The sequence below is a fragment of the Alligator mississippiensis genome, chromosome 16 (genome assembly GCF_030867095.1).
Source record: "Alligator mississippiensis isolate rAllMis1 chromosome 16, rAllMis1, whole genome shotgun sequence".
NCBI lineage: Eukaryota > Metazoa > Chordata > Crocodylia > Alligatoridae > Alligator > Alligator mississippiensis.
This window is the reverse complement of record NC_081839.1, coordinates 25305502-25321933: the sequence shown is the minus strand read 5'-3', so window position 1 is coordinate 25321933 and position 16432 is coordinate 25305502. Positions and strand designations below refer to the sequence as shown.

Sequence of the window (16432 nt, the reverse complement as noted above, 5' to 3'; positions counted from 1 at the left end):
GGCTGCGAGAGGGCGGGCTCCGATTGGCGGCGGTGGGTGCACGCTCCGCCCCTCGGAGGGAGTTTTCCCTGAGCGAAGGGGGCGGAGCCACATCATCCCCCGCGCTTGCCATTGGTGGCGGCGGGCGCTAGGGGCGGGGCGACGCCTGCCCTCCTCCCTGCCATTGGCTGCGGGGCCGGCCGGGGGGCGGGGCCCGGCGAGGCGGCTCCGTGTAGCCGCGCGGAGGACGCGGCGGCCGCAGTAGCTCCTGGGCAGCGGAGGATGGCGGCGTTGGGTACCGGGCTGCGCTTGCGGCTGTTGCTGCTGCTCGGCCTTACGGGGCCCGCGGCCACCGCGGCCGGCTACATCGAGGTAGGCCGGAGCAGCGCTCCCCCGGCGGGCGCTGCCCGTCGCCCGCGCTGAGGAGCCCCCGCGCCATCTTCCCGCGGGATCCGGGGGCGGATAACTCCTGCCCCCCGGGCCGCTCCGCCGCTTCCTCGAGCACCACAGGCGGGGCGGCCCCGCTCGACCCCGTGCGGGCGCAACACCCCCCCTTCCCCCCTCCTGCCAGGTAGAGACAAAGGGGCGGCTTCTCAGCGCGGGGGAGCCCCGGTCTGGGCGGTGGGGGACACGCTCCCTGGCAGAAGTGCTGTGGATCCTCCAGCGCTTCCGCGGGGAGAAGCGCCGCTCCAGCCCGGCACGGCTGCGGTGGCGCGCGGGGCTCGCGGCGCGTGTCGACGCAGCGCCAGTCTGGCTGGGAGTCGCCTGGCTTCCCATTGAGGGTGGAGGCGCGGAGCTTGGGGAAGCGGCGCTGAGGCTGCGGCTGCCGTGCCATTGCGAGCCAGCCTGCTCCTTGGAGGGGAAGTGCTGCGTAGAGGTCCTGTAGGTTTACTCCACTGACTTTCCCTGCCCCCTCCGCCCTGCGAGTTGATGGCAGTTCACCCATTTGGCACGGCATTATTTATCCTGTAAAACGGGGGGTGACAGCATTTCGGGGCAGAGCGCCCAACTCACCCACGACTTCAACTTGTAAGATGTTGGCATGGCGGGGAAGCCCCGAGGGGCCCGGTCCTTGTTGTTGTCACGTAGCCCCAGCCCCTTCCCTGCCATCCACCCAGAGGCGTGTGCGCCAAGCAAAATGCCTTCGAGTGCCGCACTGTGGCACCCGTGCGGGGGTTGCCTGCCCCTGCGGGGAGCGGTGCTGTGCTGTGCTGTGGTGTGGTGACGACGGCAGCGAATGATTCTGAAAAACTCGCCCTGAAGCTCTTTTTTAGCCAGAAGGTAACCGAGGCTGGCCGGAGGGATTCCAGCGAAAGCCCAGATCAGATTACTTGGCCTCGGCTTGCTGATGGAGAGCCTTCGCTATTTCTCTCTGGTTGTTAGCAGAGGTTTGGACAGGTGCAAGGGATTAGTTGAACTGTGGGCCACTTCCTCTCTCATATCCGAAACAAGCTCAGCTGCTTCTACATATCTTTCTGGAAGCTGGGCTCTGCCTGAGAACCAGCACGAGTTGTAAAAAGAGCCAGCTCCCTCCTCTCACAGAAAACACTGACTTTTAATCTTATTCTGAGGTCTGGGCCAGTGGTTCTCAGCCAGAGTGCCTTGAGATCCTTTCCAGGGTGCCACCTCCTTAGCACTGTTTAGTGTGCCAGTGTGATTCACAAGATAAAACCAGAAGTTTTGAACAGTAATTGGTATTGTTAAAAATATTTGGATCTGTTGTGGACTGAGTTCTTTGCAACGGAAGAATTGCTCTGTTATTTTTCTGCACTCGAGTGAAAACTAAGAGCTGGTGTTTTTTTGCGGGGGTGAGAAGTGCCTCCTGCCAAACCAGGAGTGACTTGAGCCCTAAGTTGTCGAAAGCTGCTGGTCTCTGCTGAGACCTGCAGTCTGCCACTAGTAGCAGCAGTGGATGCTGTAAACGTAGAGGGGGCTTGTGCGTTTTTGTGCCACTTAAACCTGTTCTAAGTAGGGTTAGTCTTTGTCCCAATTTATACGACTGCATTCACTCTTGCTATCACCGGTAGAAAATTTTGGTTATGAAGTTTTAGTGTAGATAAGGTTCAAAAAGGTTGGTAGGTTTTGAAACCTTAATGAAGAACTCACCGAGTGGAATGTTTGCTGCTTGTTACACCGCTGTATATCTTTATAGTGTTTGTCATTGTAAGCCTGAAGGCCCAGGTGGTTTCTGAAAAAGATTCAGAACATATCAATTTTATTAGGAGATAATGACGTTCAAACTGTTCCTTGGAAAAAGGAAAATGCATGTCAATGGCTGTGCTCATTAGTTGAGTTGGCTTGGCATGGTCCCATTAGGTGGATTTTCTTTCACTTCATTATCTTAGCTACCAGTCCATGTCCCTAGAACACCCGCTAATCTGCTTAGCAGCTACAATTTGCTTTTCTTTCCAATGTGTGGCGTGTCTGTTAGTTAGGAAGTGTTTGTCCAAAAAAACTGTTCTGTCAAGCTCCCCTCCACCCCCACCACACGCGGATGGCAGATAGCGTTTTGACGGTGTCTCTTCCAAATGAATTGGAATATTAAGACTTTGAGTCAGTTTATTGACTTCTGGCAGTGAGTGGTGGCTTACTTTCCACAGTGACTTATGTTTTAGGTTTGTCTTAGCTCATGGCTTTTGCTTGTGACGCCTGCTACCAGATTTTCAAATGGATGATGGATGTCAAGCTTGGAACAAAAAATTTAATCTTTACTCTGACTATAAACTTCTCTAAGATGTGAGGCTTCTGTTTCATCATTTGACCTTTTATATAATCAAGTCTGAGGTAATGCAAGCTTAATACGATTTTTAAAATTAGATTGGCTTTTAATGGCCTTTTTATATAGCTGTCTTGAATGCTTACCCAGATCCATTCTGAATAACTAGGACTTTGGGTGAGGTATAAAACAGATTGCTTCGAGGCATAACTGTAGTTTATGTCATTAATTTTTGCAGTACACTTACAGGGGCATTTTCCAATCTAAATGTATTCTACCATTCCTGCAGATCTCAGTGACTCTTCTGTTGCATCAAACAAAAGAACAATTACTATGCTTGAGGGAAATTTCCAGTCCTACATTGAAGGCACAGGAAATAAGTCTAGTGAAATAACAGTTTTGACAATATAGATATTAATTTTTTTGGGGGGGGGAGAATTAGTTTCCCAGGAGGGTTTATAATGCACCCTTATGCTTATCATTTATTTATAGACAGTGTCATCTAAAGCCTTTCCAAAGCCTTAAAGATGGGGTCCACCTGACATGTGGGTATGCAAGGCCATATGCTGTATATCCACTCTTCATATACATGCTGTCCTAATTATGTAGAATTCCTTAAACCTGAACAGAGCCATGGTAGGGCTTGAGCACTTGCATTTCCCCTTTTCCCTCCTTCTGTACCCAATAGTCCAAGAAAAGCTTAAGGTCTAAGAATCACTTACAGTTGGAGACCTGGCTCCTGGTGTGGTCTCCAGGCAAAGTCCTGTCTAAAGCTTACAGGCTAAATCTTTTGCAGGTAGAACTTCTGGTTATTTGTAAAAACACATGCTACAATTTGGGCAATCCTTAGATTTTGATTCTAGATCAGTGTAACTTAAGCTCAAGAGGACTGTACATTCCCCAGCTTTTCATCATCACAACAACAAAGCAATTGGTTCTAATTGTACCTTGTAGTGAGATGCAAATTTGTGAATCATTCTATATTTTTACTTAAGTCCACTCCATGAAAGGGTAGACCAGGCTCTTTAACCCTGGTCAGCAGCCAATCTAAGAGCAAAGCTCTGACAGACAGACAGATGGATGATCTCCTTTGCTTTGGCAGCTCCTGCAGCCAAGCTGGTTCCAAGCATACTTTCCTTCAGATTAAACCAGCAAGGCTGGGAGGAGGTCGCTGGTGCGTGGGCAGCTCAGTGTTTCCATATGCACTCCCCAGGCTTTTGCACCCCGGAGAGGTCACTACAGCTTTGCTTTATTTTCAAGCAAGGATTACATTCAGTGAGCTGATGTCTCACTCAGTTTAATTCTGTTGTCTTGTGAGACAGGCAGATGTCTACTACTAGCACATCCGCAACTTCTCATTAGCTAATAGTGACCAGTTTTTCATAGGCAAAGCATGGATCCCCTCCCCTGGGTTTGCTTTGCTATCAACTGAAAAGCTAAGTCAGTTTTAAAAAAAATTTTAACAGTCTCTCTTCCCTGAGTGTTTCCCTGTCTGTCTCCTTAGTTTTTAGGCTCGGCCTTTGTTTTTCGAATGTAAATAAAATTTTCCCACTGCTGGGAAAGCCTCAGATAAAGAAGAAAACAGATTATTCACCCAGCTGTCCAGTTCGCGAGATAAACTGAAAATAAGAGAGAAAGGTATAATCTTTCACTTTAATATTAGTTGCAGTGGTTGCAAGATTGCCAACTCACACAAGTCTTGTTTCTGAGTCCCTCTAGTAATGGAATGAGGGAGGTTTATTACCAAATGCTGTACTACGCTCTTCTTTCCCACAGTGCAGTGGATTTGAATGTTCTGCACTGAATTAGCCCTTAAACTGTTGAAGTGTACCTTTTATGCAGCGTGCTAGCTAAAATGTTTCTTAAAACTTTGGCTGGAGTACATGTATGGGCAAATGCAGTAAAGTGTCTTAACTGGTTTTAACCTTTGCACATGTTAAAACTACACCTTTACTCCTAATCTAGACAGCTGCTCAGGGTATACCTGCAATCTTCTCCATCTCTAGCTCTTCATGGCCTGTCTTCTAGTGGGACTTCCACTGCAATCCTCAAATGAAGTGAAGGGGTTTATGCTGATTTCCTTGATTTAGTCTCCCCAAAAAATTAGGATTTTTTTTTCCAAGCACTTCTTTCACTCTTTTTTTCCTTTCTTAGTTTCATTTTATCCCAAATTGATACTCTTACTAACATCAAAGTGTAACTTAATTTACTGTTTCTTGCATGTATTTCAGGATAATATGAAACCTTAAGCTAATTCTGTAGGCAAATCATGCACATGAGTAACAATACATGCAAGTGTCCCTTTCCATCTCCCAAAAAAATAAAAATTAAGTCCTGTCCCTAAATGATTGCCACTGAGATTTATGGAGTGTGGGGTGCAGGACAATATAGCAGACTGTTTCTTTATTGAGTGATTAGGGTCTATATTCTTTCTACTCTGAAGTCTTCTGGCTATAGTTCAACCTTACATAAGTAAAATCAGAGGAAACTAGATGAAGTCTAAAAATTGGAGGAAACTAGATGAAGTCATTACAACTTTTTCTTGCCAAACTTCTTGTACCTTCCATTTTATAATACCTGCTCCACAGCCTCAGTAAGTTAATGTTTGAATTGGTTAACTTTTTTTTTCCTTGGTGTGTGTCTGAAATACTCGTGTTCTGCAAATGGGGTTAAACTCATCTAGCAGGAAAATGTAGCCTAAAGAGTATTGCATAATCGGGTGACCACCTGATGAGCAACTCGTGCAGCTAAGCTGATTACCAGTGCTTCCTTTCGAAGCATTGCAGTGGACATTTTATATCTGTTTAGTAGGAGGAAGGAATATACCCACCTGTTAAATGGAGGAATATGTTTTCTGTTTTAAAAGGCAGTCTCCTGCCAAGAGTATGCTTGCCTAGCAATCAGTTTTTTGGTGTTATCAGTGATAATATTTCTGCTTTTTAAATTAAAGGAAGTCAAACAGGTGTTGCCCCTCTAGCTTTGTGCTGCTTATTTTTGCTTGGTGCAGAAGTCAAATATTACTTACTTTGAAATGCACCATCTAGAGGCTGGAACCAAATTTTATTTGCTCTTTCACTTCTTGTCATGAAATTGGAAGCCTAATAGCATTAAGTTCATCTAACCTGTGTGCCTTGAGGGAGGGAAATGATCTTGAAAGTCCTCTTGTAGGTGAGCAGACTCCAGATATGCTGCCTGTAAGATAAAGCAGAAGCCAGGCATGATGTCTTAAGATGAATTTCTTCCGTCCAACTAGCAAAGAGATCAGATAGTGATCTCTTTCTGGCAAAATGACAAAAACAAGCCACTGAGATTTTTTTTGTTCATCTACCAGGAACTGGGTGAGCCAACTGCAAGGATAACTGCCTTACAGATTGAAGTAGTTTATTTAACAAATTATAAATGAAAATAAATTAAAAGTAGATTTGTATATTTTTATTTATTTATTTATTTATTTTGGTATGGACTGTGAAAGAAGAAACATTCATTCCCATTTTCTGCCTCAGTTTTGGAGATTGCTGAGCAACAAATTACTACACAAATAAATGAGAACTGATAGTGTTTGTGGATAACTTCCTATGCAATTTTGAACCGGTAAAGTTTTACTACTTGTCCTAACTGCAAGTGCTGCATGTTAGTTGAGTCAGCATTAAATAAGCAAACATGTGATTTGATAAGATTGCCTTTGGTAAAATATGTTAGTTCATGTGGGGCTGGTTTGGAATAGATAATTTTTTGCAGTGCATGAACTAAAAATGTATTATTTCCCTATTATATACAAAAATTGCTTAACAGTTTAATCACATGTGTTAAAGGCATCTTGACAACATTCCTTGAGTGTGTGCATCAACAAAAACAATTCAAGTTAAATATGACGTAACGATTCAATAGTAACTTAAAAAATACACGTATAGGGGAGGACTGTGTTTTCATAATCAACCCTAGGATGTTTTGAGTTGCTGATGTCTCCCAGGAGCTTATTTCTTGTGAATAAGCAGGCATTTGAGACGACTTAATTTCCTGGCTTTTCATTGTACAGTCGGATGCAAGTTTTAACTTTATTCTTATAAGACATTGGGATGGAAAGAGCAGAAAGAACCCTAATAATTCTTCCCAGTGTTTTCCAGGTTCAGCTGGGCCCAGCCACAGCACTGGCACAGATGCAGTACATTAAAAATGTATAGTGTGGATGGGATCCATCCAGGCTTCTGCATTAGTAGCCCAGACTGGCTCAATCACAGTGACCAATTTAAGTTCCATCCCTGCTATAAACGTGTAACAGTGTTCAGAGGATAACTTCTGTGGCCCAGGCGAGGCTATTACTGAGGCAGGTGAATAAGCAACTCCTTTTCTTTCTGGAATTATGGTAGAGCCATAGTTTTTGTTTGTAGGCACTTGGCTGTCATGTTGAGCCACTGTCGAGATCCACCAGCCAAGAGCTTGGTCAAGATGTCAGCCTGCAATGTAAGGAAAGCTAAATGCAAAAACTGTGGCTAAATCAAAACCTTTCTCCCTCCTCCTTAGTCTTGCTTTGCCATCACTAACGTCATGACTTAGGCCATTTCTATTCCTTTATTCTTTATATTTTTCATTTGTTCAAAAAGTGCCAGTGAGAGCCTTTCTGCCATCACAGTGGAGAAAGGTCTGATACAAAGGTTGCTTTTGAGTATGTTAATGAATATTGCATTTGTCTATACGGTTTTTCTGTTGCTGGTATTAAACCTGTCACTCCATAAAACACTGGTAGAACTAGGGTGAGAGCCTTGAAGAATCATGTTCCATAATGGGTAGAGGCTTTCAGAAGACTCTAGCAAAAAACTAAATTATTTGAGGTCAGTTAGATGTTTTGATAATTTTAAAGATATCTATCTGTCCTACATTCAGATCAGTGCATAGATGCCTAAATCAAAAGCCATGTTTGTGCATTTTAAAATACAGTCTTTAGGCACTTCCTTAGATTTTTCTTGTATTATTTTTAGATCCCCATTGCTTGCCAGTAGCTTCATCCCTTTTGTGTTTCAGACTTTGAGTTGATGAATCCCACTAATTATGATGTCACTGCATAGTGTGAAGTGACAGCAACAAAAAGGAAAAGGCTTGCTGATACCATCTGTTACAATAAACATTATGCATTCATGTAAGATTTCAAGCGGATTTGGAATTACATATTTCACAATAGAAGCTGGTCTTTGCTTGGATGTATGGCAGCATCTAGTAAAATCTTTTTGCTTTAGGGTTCTATGTACTGGGTTGCCAGGTCTGATTTTAAATAGTTGACTTTTCATCTGGACTCGTTACCCCAAAACATGAATCAGGAAAAGGTTGCCTTAAAACCACTTGCTGGCAACTAAATCTTTATGATTTAATATAATTTACAAAAACTGGATAAATTGTGGCAGTAGAGAGGGGCAGACTAAAGGAAACCTGTTAAGTATTCCTGTCAAAGAGATTAAATGCAAAACGTTGATTCGGGCCTGCAGTTTGAGCTCCCAGTGAGTTATATCGGCTGTTGGACGTGAGGCTTTCTTTGCATAATTTATGGAAGCTCCTGCTGCTGAAATTGAGTATGACGTCTGGTCCATTTCTGACAGCAAGATTGCATGCATGGTAAAGAATTGAAGAGAAGGGAAAGATGTCAGGATCCAGATTATGCATGTTAACCCAAGTGACAAACTTGGACAGAACCAAGCTCTTGGCGGGGGGGGAGTTATGAAGAATCTCACCCACACACAATTGTGTGTCTGCTGCTTTCTTCTAGCAGAAAGGAAATGGAAAGTTCATACGCTAATATTAGATGAGCTAAAACAAACCATTAGCGCTCAGGAACGGATCAGGCTGGTGTTGGCTCCCTAACCTGAGTAACGATTGACATGTATCTAAATAAAGATGGCAAATGGCCTAACAAGCATCTGGGTTTGAATTAACCCCTCCTCATGACAAGGAGGAAACATTCCCTAAAGATTAGTAGGAAGTCAGTTCTGTAGGAACTCGTCACTTAAACATTAAATCTAAAGTACTGGGCTTTCTGCTTTGTTGTGCGGCCGGCCTTCCATGTGCTACCCAAGGCAGTGCCGCCTCCCAGTCTGCAGCTGGCATACTAGCATCCATCACTGACGGTGGTTGTATCAGTAGATGGCCAGGGACCGGAGCCAGCTCCTGAAACACATCAGTGTGACCGAAATCCTTACTGCCCCCAAAATCAAGTGTATAAACCTTGGGGGTTGGTATACTTTTTAAATAGGGCGGAGTCAAAGAAAGTGCACGGACTCTGGTCAGCATGAATGTCCTATCCAAGCCATGTGGGCAGCAGCATAGCTGACCAAAATTGCATGCTTTTTACTTAGCTGCTACTTAGAGAGAGCCAGAGGCAGACACTGCAAAAAAAGGCTTGAAATGGAATCTGGGGAACTGGTATAGGGAAGTCAATTCAGCAGCTGGAAAGGAAGTAGGGAGTGGTAAGATTGAGTGAGTGAGGAGAGGAATCTTCTGTTGTTTCAGCGTCTGAAGAGGTTGGAAGAGGCTTTCCTGCACTTCCTTGTCTCTGCTGATATGAAAAGTGAAGGCTCCCAAGCAGGGTCTAGGAATGGCAGCCTGCTAGTTGCTGGGCCTCTGCCCATGGACAGTGAGAGCCTCTACTTCATCAGCCTTGCCTTAGTAGGTGGTCAGTTTTTCAAGGAGTGAGTATTACAGAGTTGCTGCTCATACTTAGCCATTGTGTGGATGAACGAACTTGTCATGTTACTGAGTAGTACCTAGAGTTAAAATATTATAACCTTTTTAGCTGTTGCTAGTATCACCCCTCCCTCCTCCTTGTGATCCCTGCTGTCTTGTTCAAATTGCATCAATCCTTGCTCAGCAACAACTGGAGTCAGCATGTGGCTATTTTGTTTAGGGCAACAGCCACGTTCTCGGAAGCAATTACAAGTAACAAAAGCACAAGATGGATCGCCTGTCAGAGCATAGCCCTGATGCGGTACAGCGTTCTGCATTGCTCCAGCCCAGCACTGCCCACAGCAGGCTTTCTAGAGCTCTAGCCTTCTAAATCACAGCTTGCAATTTGCTTAAGCCCCTCAGCCTTTAACTACATGCTCTCGCTTTTATCAGTCTCCTTCGTTGTACAGAAGCTCATTGTGCTCAATGGCTCAAAATATACTTGAGTCAGTAAGTAATAACTTTACACTTGGGTTCTTGTGAGCAACTAATATCTGCTTGGCTTCATTACTGTACATGAGAAAATAGCAATGACTTTAGATTAGTTCCATCTTTGAAATGTTCCCTTAAATGCCTGGGTTGCTTTAGAACATTTTTTTCCCCCTCAGGTTAAGAAACCAAGAATAGGCCTCAGTCACCTGATGTCCTTTAAGTACTTTTCTGTCCTTACCTTGCTCTGCCGGGCACTTCATTCAGCTTCAATGCAGCATCATGGAAACCAGCCAGAAAGAGCTGGATTTTCATAGATGTTGTTATTTTTCGGTGCTGGAAGTGACTTCTCGAGATCATCAGACAGGAAAGACTGTTGGGGTCCGACGATCCCAGCAAGGCAAGGGTCCAGACGTTTTTTGAAGATATCCAGAGTAGGTGATTGACCACCTCTGGGGGGGAGTCTATTCCAGACCCTGCACACTTGAGTTCTAAAGAAGTTTTTCCTTATGTCTAATCTAAAGCAATCTTCTAGAGATTTATGGCCATTAGCCCTAGTCTTCCCCTGGGGACCCCTGGCGAACAGACTTTCTCTCAGTCCCTGATGTGCGCCCCTTACATACTTATAGGCTGCCACCAAGTTCCCTTCTGAGTCTTCTCTTCTCCAGGCTGAATGGACCCATTTCGTAGCTTCTCATCGTATGGCCTGCTCCCCATACTGCTAACCATATGCATAGCCCTCCTTTGGACCCTCTCAAGCCTCTCCATGTCCTTCCTGAAGTGCGGTGCCCAGAACTGGACACAGTACTCCAGCGACAGCCTCACCAAGGCTGAGTAAAGCGGGAGGATGACATCCTTAGTTTTGTTTTAGATGTATCGGTAGATGCATGCTAGTGCTTTGTTTGCTTTTCCTGGCTCTGGCATTGCTTTGGTGGCTCGTGTTCATTCTATGGTCTATCACAGGGGCAGGCAATTATTTCAGGTGGAGGGCCGCTTACTGAGTTTTGGCAAGCCATTGAGGGCTGCATGGCAGGCAGCCAGGGGCAGTTTAATATTAATTTTCTAAATTTTTTAGGGGCCCCGCGGGCTGAATTGAATGGCCTGGCAGGCTGCATCCGGCCCGCAGGCCGTGTTTTGCCCACCCCTGGTCTATCATGACCCCCAGGTCTCTCTTGGTTGTGGTACTAGTAAGCGTAGCACTGCCGAGCCTTTATCGAGGCCACAGTTCTCTACTTTTCCCATGGGCACGTCATGGGAAACCAAGTCAAAGGCTTTTTTGAAATCCAAGTATATGACTTCAACCTCATCTCCTTTATCCAGGCGGCGTGTTACCTGATCATAGAAGAAAATGAGGTTGGTCAGGCATGACCTGCCTGCAACAAAGCCATGGAAGTCTACAAGAATGTTGTCTTCTGTTAGCCTATTGCTAATGGATCCTTTGATCTCCAAACCCCCCCCTCCCCCCCCCCCCCTTTAGGGATTGAGGTCAAACTGATTGGCCTGTACTTTCCTAGATCCTCCTTCCTTCCTTTCTTGTAGATAGGCACCACATTGACCCTCTTCCAGTCTTCTGGAACCTCTCCTGAGCACCGTGAGTTCTCAGATAGTTTTGCTGTGGGTTGTGCGATGACAGTGACCAATTCTTTCAATGCTCACTGGTGCAGTTCATCCGGTCTTGTGCAGCTGGGCTGTTAAGACTCTAGAACAATTTCTTTCCCCTCCTCTTAATGATTGTTTGAACATTAAACCTTCCACATGGACAAAAGGAGATTCAAAGGTACAGCTGAAATTCTTGGCTTGATTAGTTCTTTGGTGCCAAGCAAACCTCTGCAACTTGCTCCATGCCTGGGAATTGAGTTGATGGGAGGCTGCTATATTTGGAAGTGCAGTCCTATGGGACGCTTCCTGTGTGGCAGTTTTGGCATGTTAATTCACTTGTTAGTTTCAGGACAAGAGGACAGGGCACGCAGCATTTCTGATGCCACACACGCATGCTACTGTGTACATTGTTTGCAGTGCTTCCATAAGAGGAGTCTGACACATTTCAAGGACACTGGTATTGCATATTGGAGAACATAGTCCTGGTTGTCAAAGAAAGATGAACATGAGCTAACCTGCTCACTTCAGAGAGGATTGTTCTGCAGACATCCCTAACACTTGTGGTCAGGGGACCCCATCCATCTCACTAGTTGCCGGCAGTAAGAAATTGTAATGACTTAAGGGGGTAGCCCTGGTGTCCTCAGTGCAGCTCAGGTTTTTGTTTTTTTTTCTCTACTCCTGAAGACACTTGCACAAAGTTAAACCATAATTCTCCACTGTGTAGGTGGCTTTTGATTTTAGTCATCATCTTTTGCTGTTCTGCTTTACAGCAGACTTGTGAGTGAATCTTATTTGGTCACATAGCTAAACGCTGATGCCCTTAGTTACAGCTGGCAGGTAGGTTAACTATCTGAGAAAAGCATAATACATACAGCTGTTTGCCTCTAACCTTTCACGCAGACCTATACATAGTTCTTACTTAGTGTGGAGCCTGCGCCTCGCTCCACCTGGGCTATCGGGGTGTTGCCCCTCCCCTCAATTCGCCTGCCACGACTTGGATGTACTCAATTACCTTCAGAGGGGTCTACAGTGGAGATCTTTATCCTGGGTGGGGCCTCCTGATAGACGGTGTTACTCACGGTTATCGGACGCGGTGATCCACGGGGCTCCGCCTCCCCTACACCCCGTCCACACGCCAACCGCTGGGCGATGCGTTCCAGATGTTGCCAGGCCCAGTATGATGGCCTCTGACCGGTTCCCCGGTTCCCGGTCGCCCTCCCTCCTGCTGGGAGGGGTTCCTCCTTTCTCCTCTTACAGATAATACTCCTCCGAATCAGAGGAAGCTGATGGGTGCTCCCCCTGGTTCCAGCCCCCTCCTGCGGCCTCCGCTGTCTCCCCTTTCCCCCCGTCCGCACAGCGCTCCCCTACCTCCTGGGCATCTGCCGCTTCAGGATGCAGAGAGAGTGCCTCGGCGTGCACTCTCTGACTGCCTTTCGCTTTGCTGTTTGCGAAAGGCTTCCAGCTCTTGCCTAAGCTGCCTGCTTGAGTCCCGCAGGCGGGGTCCTCTCTGCTCCGTGCGAGAGCCTGTAGCACGGGCAGCACACCCGTACTCTCTCTCCCTGGCTCTCTTCCCCTCCCTGTCCTGCCAGCATTTTTAAACCTTCCCGCAGCGGCCGCTCCGGCCTCTGGGATTGGCTCAGCTGTTCGCCGCGCGGAGAACAGCTGTTGCCAGAGCCGGCGTAATGGCGGCTCGCGCGGCTGCAGCCGCGGATGCGGCTCTTCCTCCCGCTGCTCCTCAGCCGGTACGTATGCCCTTCTGGGGGCTTGCTCTCGGGGTCTGGGGTCTGTAGGTCCCCTCTTCTCTCCCTCACTAGCCTGTGGGGGCGCTTCGCTGCCACACTTAGGAAAACAATGCCTTCTGTAGGTGCAGTATATATATGAATATGTATTTATTCGCCTGTAATATAACTTCTTCCTCCCTCCCCCCAGTTCTTGCAGGGTATTTACACCTTATCAGCAGTCTGTGTTTACCTTTTTCAGTTAAAACTCTCAGATGAAGCAAAAACACTTTTGGGGTAAATACCTTATGAGACACTTGCTCTGGAATGAAATGAAGATCTCCCTGTGCTCTGGGATCCATTTTTCAAATACTGTTCTGTCTCTAATGAGGTTAGAGCAGCATTCGTTTAGCAATTTACCTCTGTCATTACAGAATGTATTAAATGTGATGCAAAGAGGATTAGAATAGCTTTTATTAACACTGAGGGGAAAATACAACGTGTCATTAGAAGCATGAAATAAGGAAATAAATAAAGAGATTGTCCTGCTACATTTCACTGGTTGGAAAGCTTTTAGCATATACACATCTTTCATATCATAGATTCCTACATAATTTGCAAACTGTAAAAGTACTGCCACCAAAATATGAGCGCAGAATATACTACACAACTGCAGGAGGAAACACTTGGGGTCCATGAGTGTAAGCTTACCACTCTTAAGTAGCTATTTAAAATGGAGTGATATGCTTGCTTTGCCTGGACAGATGCTGAGGTCATTTGCACACAGTCAAGTGGAGGGAAAGAGGAAGGTCTGAGTTGAGCCTGTGGTTCCAGGTATTGCATATCTGATCATTTTAAACTCCTTGGCCATGCCCTTTGGGTCAAACTGAGAAATAACTGCTCTTGGAGATGTTAATCTGACTGCTTATAGAGACCTTTTGGCCATCAGGTTGGGATGATCAGTGAATGTAAATATGGAGCTTTGTAGGGTCCGAACAGCAGTTGTGCGACTGTTGGGTCCTGACCAGAATGATGGTTCCCTTTCTTAGGATGCCAAGCAGTAGCTGATGCCAAACCTGGCATCTAGCAGTACTAGTTTGGGGGAGAGGGAGGTTTGGGTCCCGACTTTGATTTTGACCTGTTAAGGGTTACTGGAAGTCTACAAGATACTAGTGTAATGCTCTGAGCTGTCTTGTGGGTTACTGTGTAGTCAGGCTGCAATTTGAATGCGTTCCAGGGGGCTAATCCATTGCAATGATTCCCTTGATTTCAGCACAGATTAATCCCTATGATTGTGAGACACAGACATATTCATGAATGTGTCTGAAATATAACAAACAGCAGTGAGCCATGTCTACAGTCAACTAATCAAAAAAAGCCTCCCTGGGGGCCGTAACTGGAAATAAGTCAATTTTATGTGGTGTTTCTATCCCTTGACTTTGAAAAATTTCTATTGCAACCATTCACCATTTTCCTAGCCATAGGCTGAAGTGACCTATTGCATCAATACTCAGATCAATCTGCCTTGCAATCAACATGCTGTTGATGGGATTTGTATGCTAAGTCAGCACTTCTGGTGCTGCCTGGCTCTGCTTTTAAATGCAACAAAATTTTTAAGTGTGAGTATTGCACATTGAACAGCTTTTTAAATTTTCACCCTTCTTGATGGAAGTAACTCATTTCAAGTGCTGTGGATTTTCTTAAGTGCCCAAACTATTTCCAGCCGCTTCATGTACCTTCTGTGGAAGCCTTACTTTTGGCAAGAATCAACTGTATGACCAAAAAAATTCATCCCTGGAAAACCACTCCTGCTGTTTACTTCAGAAATAGGGTTTAGTTTATATTTTATTGTATTTTTATTTTATTTTGGAGGGGACATGATGAAACGCAGTCTCCCCTTTTTGAGACTTCTACTCTGTATCTTTAGGATCTCTAAGATTTGAAGCCTGGAAATTAGCATCTTTGTAGCTGGATGACAAGACCAGGTGCTGGTTAGATAAGCACTCCCACGTGACCATAGAGTTTAAAAAGTGCTTTTAAGTAGCTTCAGAAAGATGTTTTCTAGGGCTAAGGCTTCTTGGCTGCTTAGAGTGTGGTTCCAGATCACAGTGGATTATCTCCCCCTTGGAAATAGCCGTTTGTATTACTTGACTTACTGTTGCAGAAAAATTGACAGTCTCTTCCACCTTTGTACTTTAGAGTTTGGCTGTAATGACTTTAAAATTTAGTCTTGTAATTCTCAACCAGGGTGCCATGAGATCCTCTCAAAGGTGCCAGAGGGTGCCCTGCAATGTTAGCACAGTTAGGTGCGCAACCATGATTCGCAAGATAAACCCAGAGGTTTCAAATGGGTATCCAGAATGTTAAAATCATTCTGACCTGTTGTGGTCTGTCCCATTTCTTTGCAACAGAAGGGTTGCTCTATTGTCTTTCTGTAGTCAACAATTGAGTGAAAACTATGACACTCTTTCCAAGGGGTCTTGAGTCTAAGAAGGTTGATACCCAGTGCTTTAGTGCTTCAAAGGCTTTACAAAGATTCAGGTTTCTTGCAAGCTTTCACCAGAAATTGTGCTTCCACCAGTAATCAGCTGAAGCAGCTAACCACTTCCACCACCAGCCTGCCAGCAAAAGACACAGTATACTTGCATGAAATGCTTACAGTTCAAGAACAGAGTCCAAATGCAGGAGAGGGGAGGGTCTCTCAAAGAAACCATGGGGAAGTGGAGATCCAGAGCTTGTACTGTGCACTCCCCTCTTGAACCAGGAAGAGCTTGTGTACAAAAGCTGACTAGCTGAAAGCGCTTTTACCACAAACTAAAGGTTGGTGGGTTTGTTTTAAATCCACCCAGCAATGCCACAATCCACAAATCTCATCAGATTTGAGAGCTGTAAAACTCGGCATGCTTTTAAAGCAGCTGGGCACAATAAAAAGGGCAAACGGTAAATATGTTACTTGGATCACATTTGTATTGCAATAACCACAAGACCATTTGCAAAAGTGTTCAGCTAATGAGACTGAGCAAAATTAAGAAAGGGGATCTGATCTGAACCAGCTTTGCTGTGTACTATAAATTACTACTTAATTTCCTAATAGCATTAAGCAGTTAGTCTAAGTAGAGATCTATTTCAAGAATCCATTTGAATTTCAGAATCCTGGTTTAGCACAGCATGGTGTTTTAATGACTAACAAGCACAGGCTGACAAATGAATGCTTTGGGAGAAAAGTCACTGCTAAATTAGAGTAGTTTACGGTGACAATTTGAAGTTATTGTCAAGTTTTCGT

General features: G+C 45.2%; 1 protein-coding gene across 4 annotated transcripts in view; it reads left to right on the top strand.

The window, feature by feature from the left end:
* The first annotated feature begins 235 nt into the window (after nt 1-235).
* APLP2 (amyloid beta precursor like protein 2) overlaps nt 236-16432 on the top strand; it is a 60650-nt gene continuing 44453 nt past the window's right edge. For 2 of the 4 annotated variants that reach the window (XM_019490130.2, XM_014600878.3), the window contains exon 1: nt 237-351. In XM_019490130.2, the coding sequence (XP_019345675.1) occupies nt 262-351 (90 nt within the window). In that variant the 5' untranslated portion in view covers nt 237-261. Of the gene's footprint in view, nt 352-16432 lie in introns of all 4 variants that reach the window. The other 2 variants (XM_019490131.2, XM_014600879.3) reach the window with 2 other exon arrangements.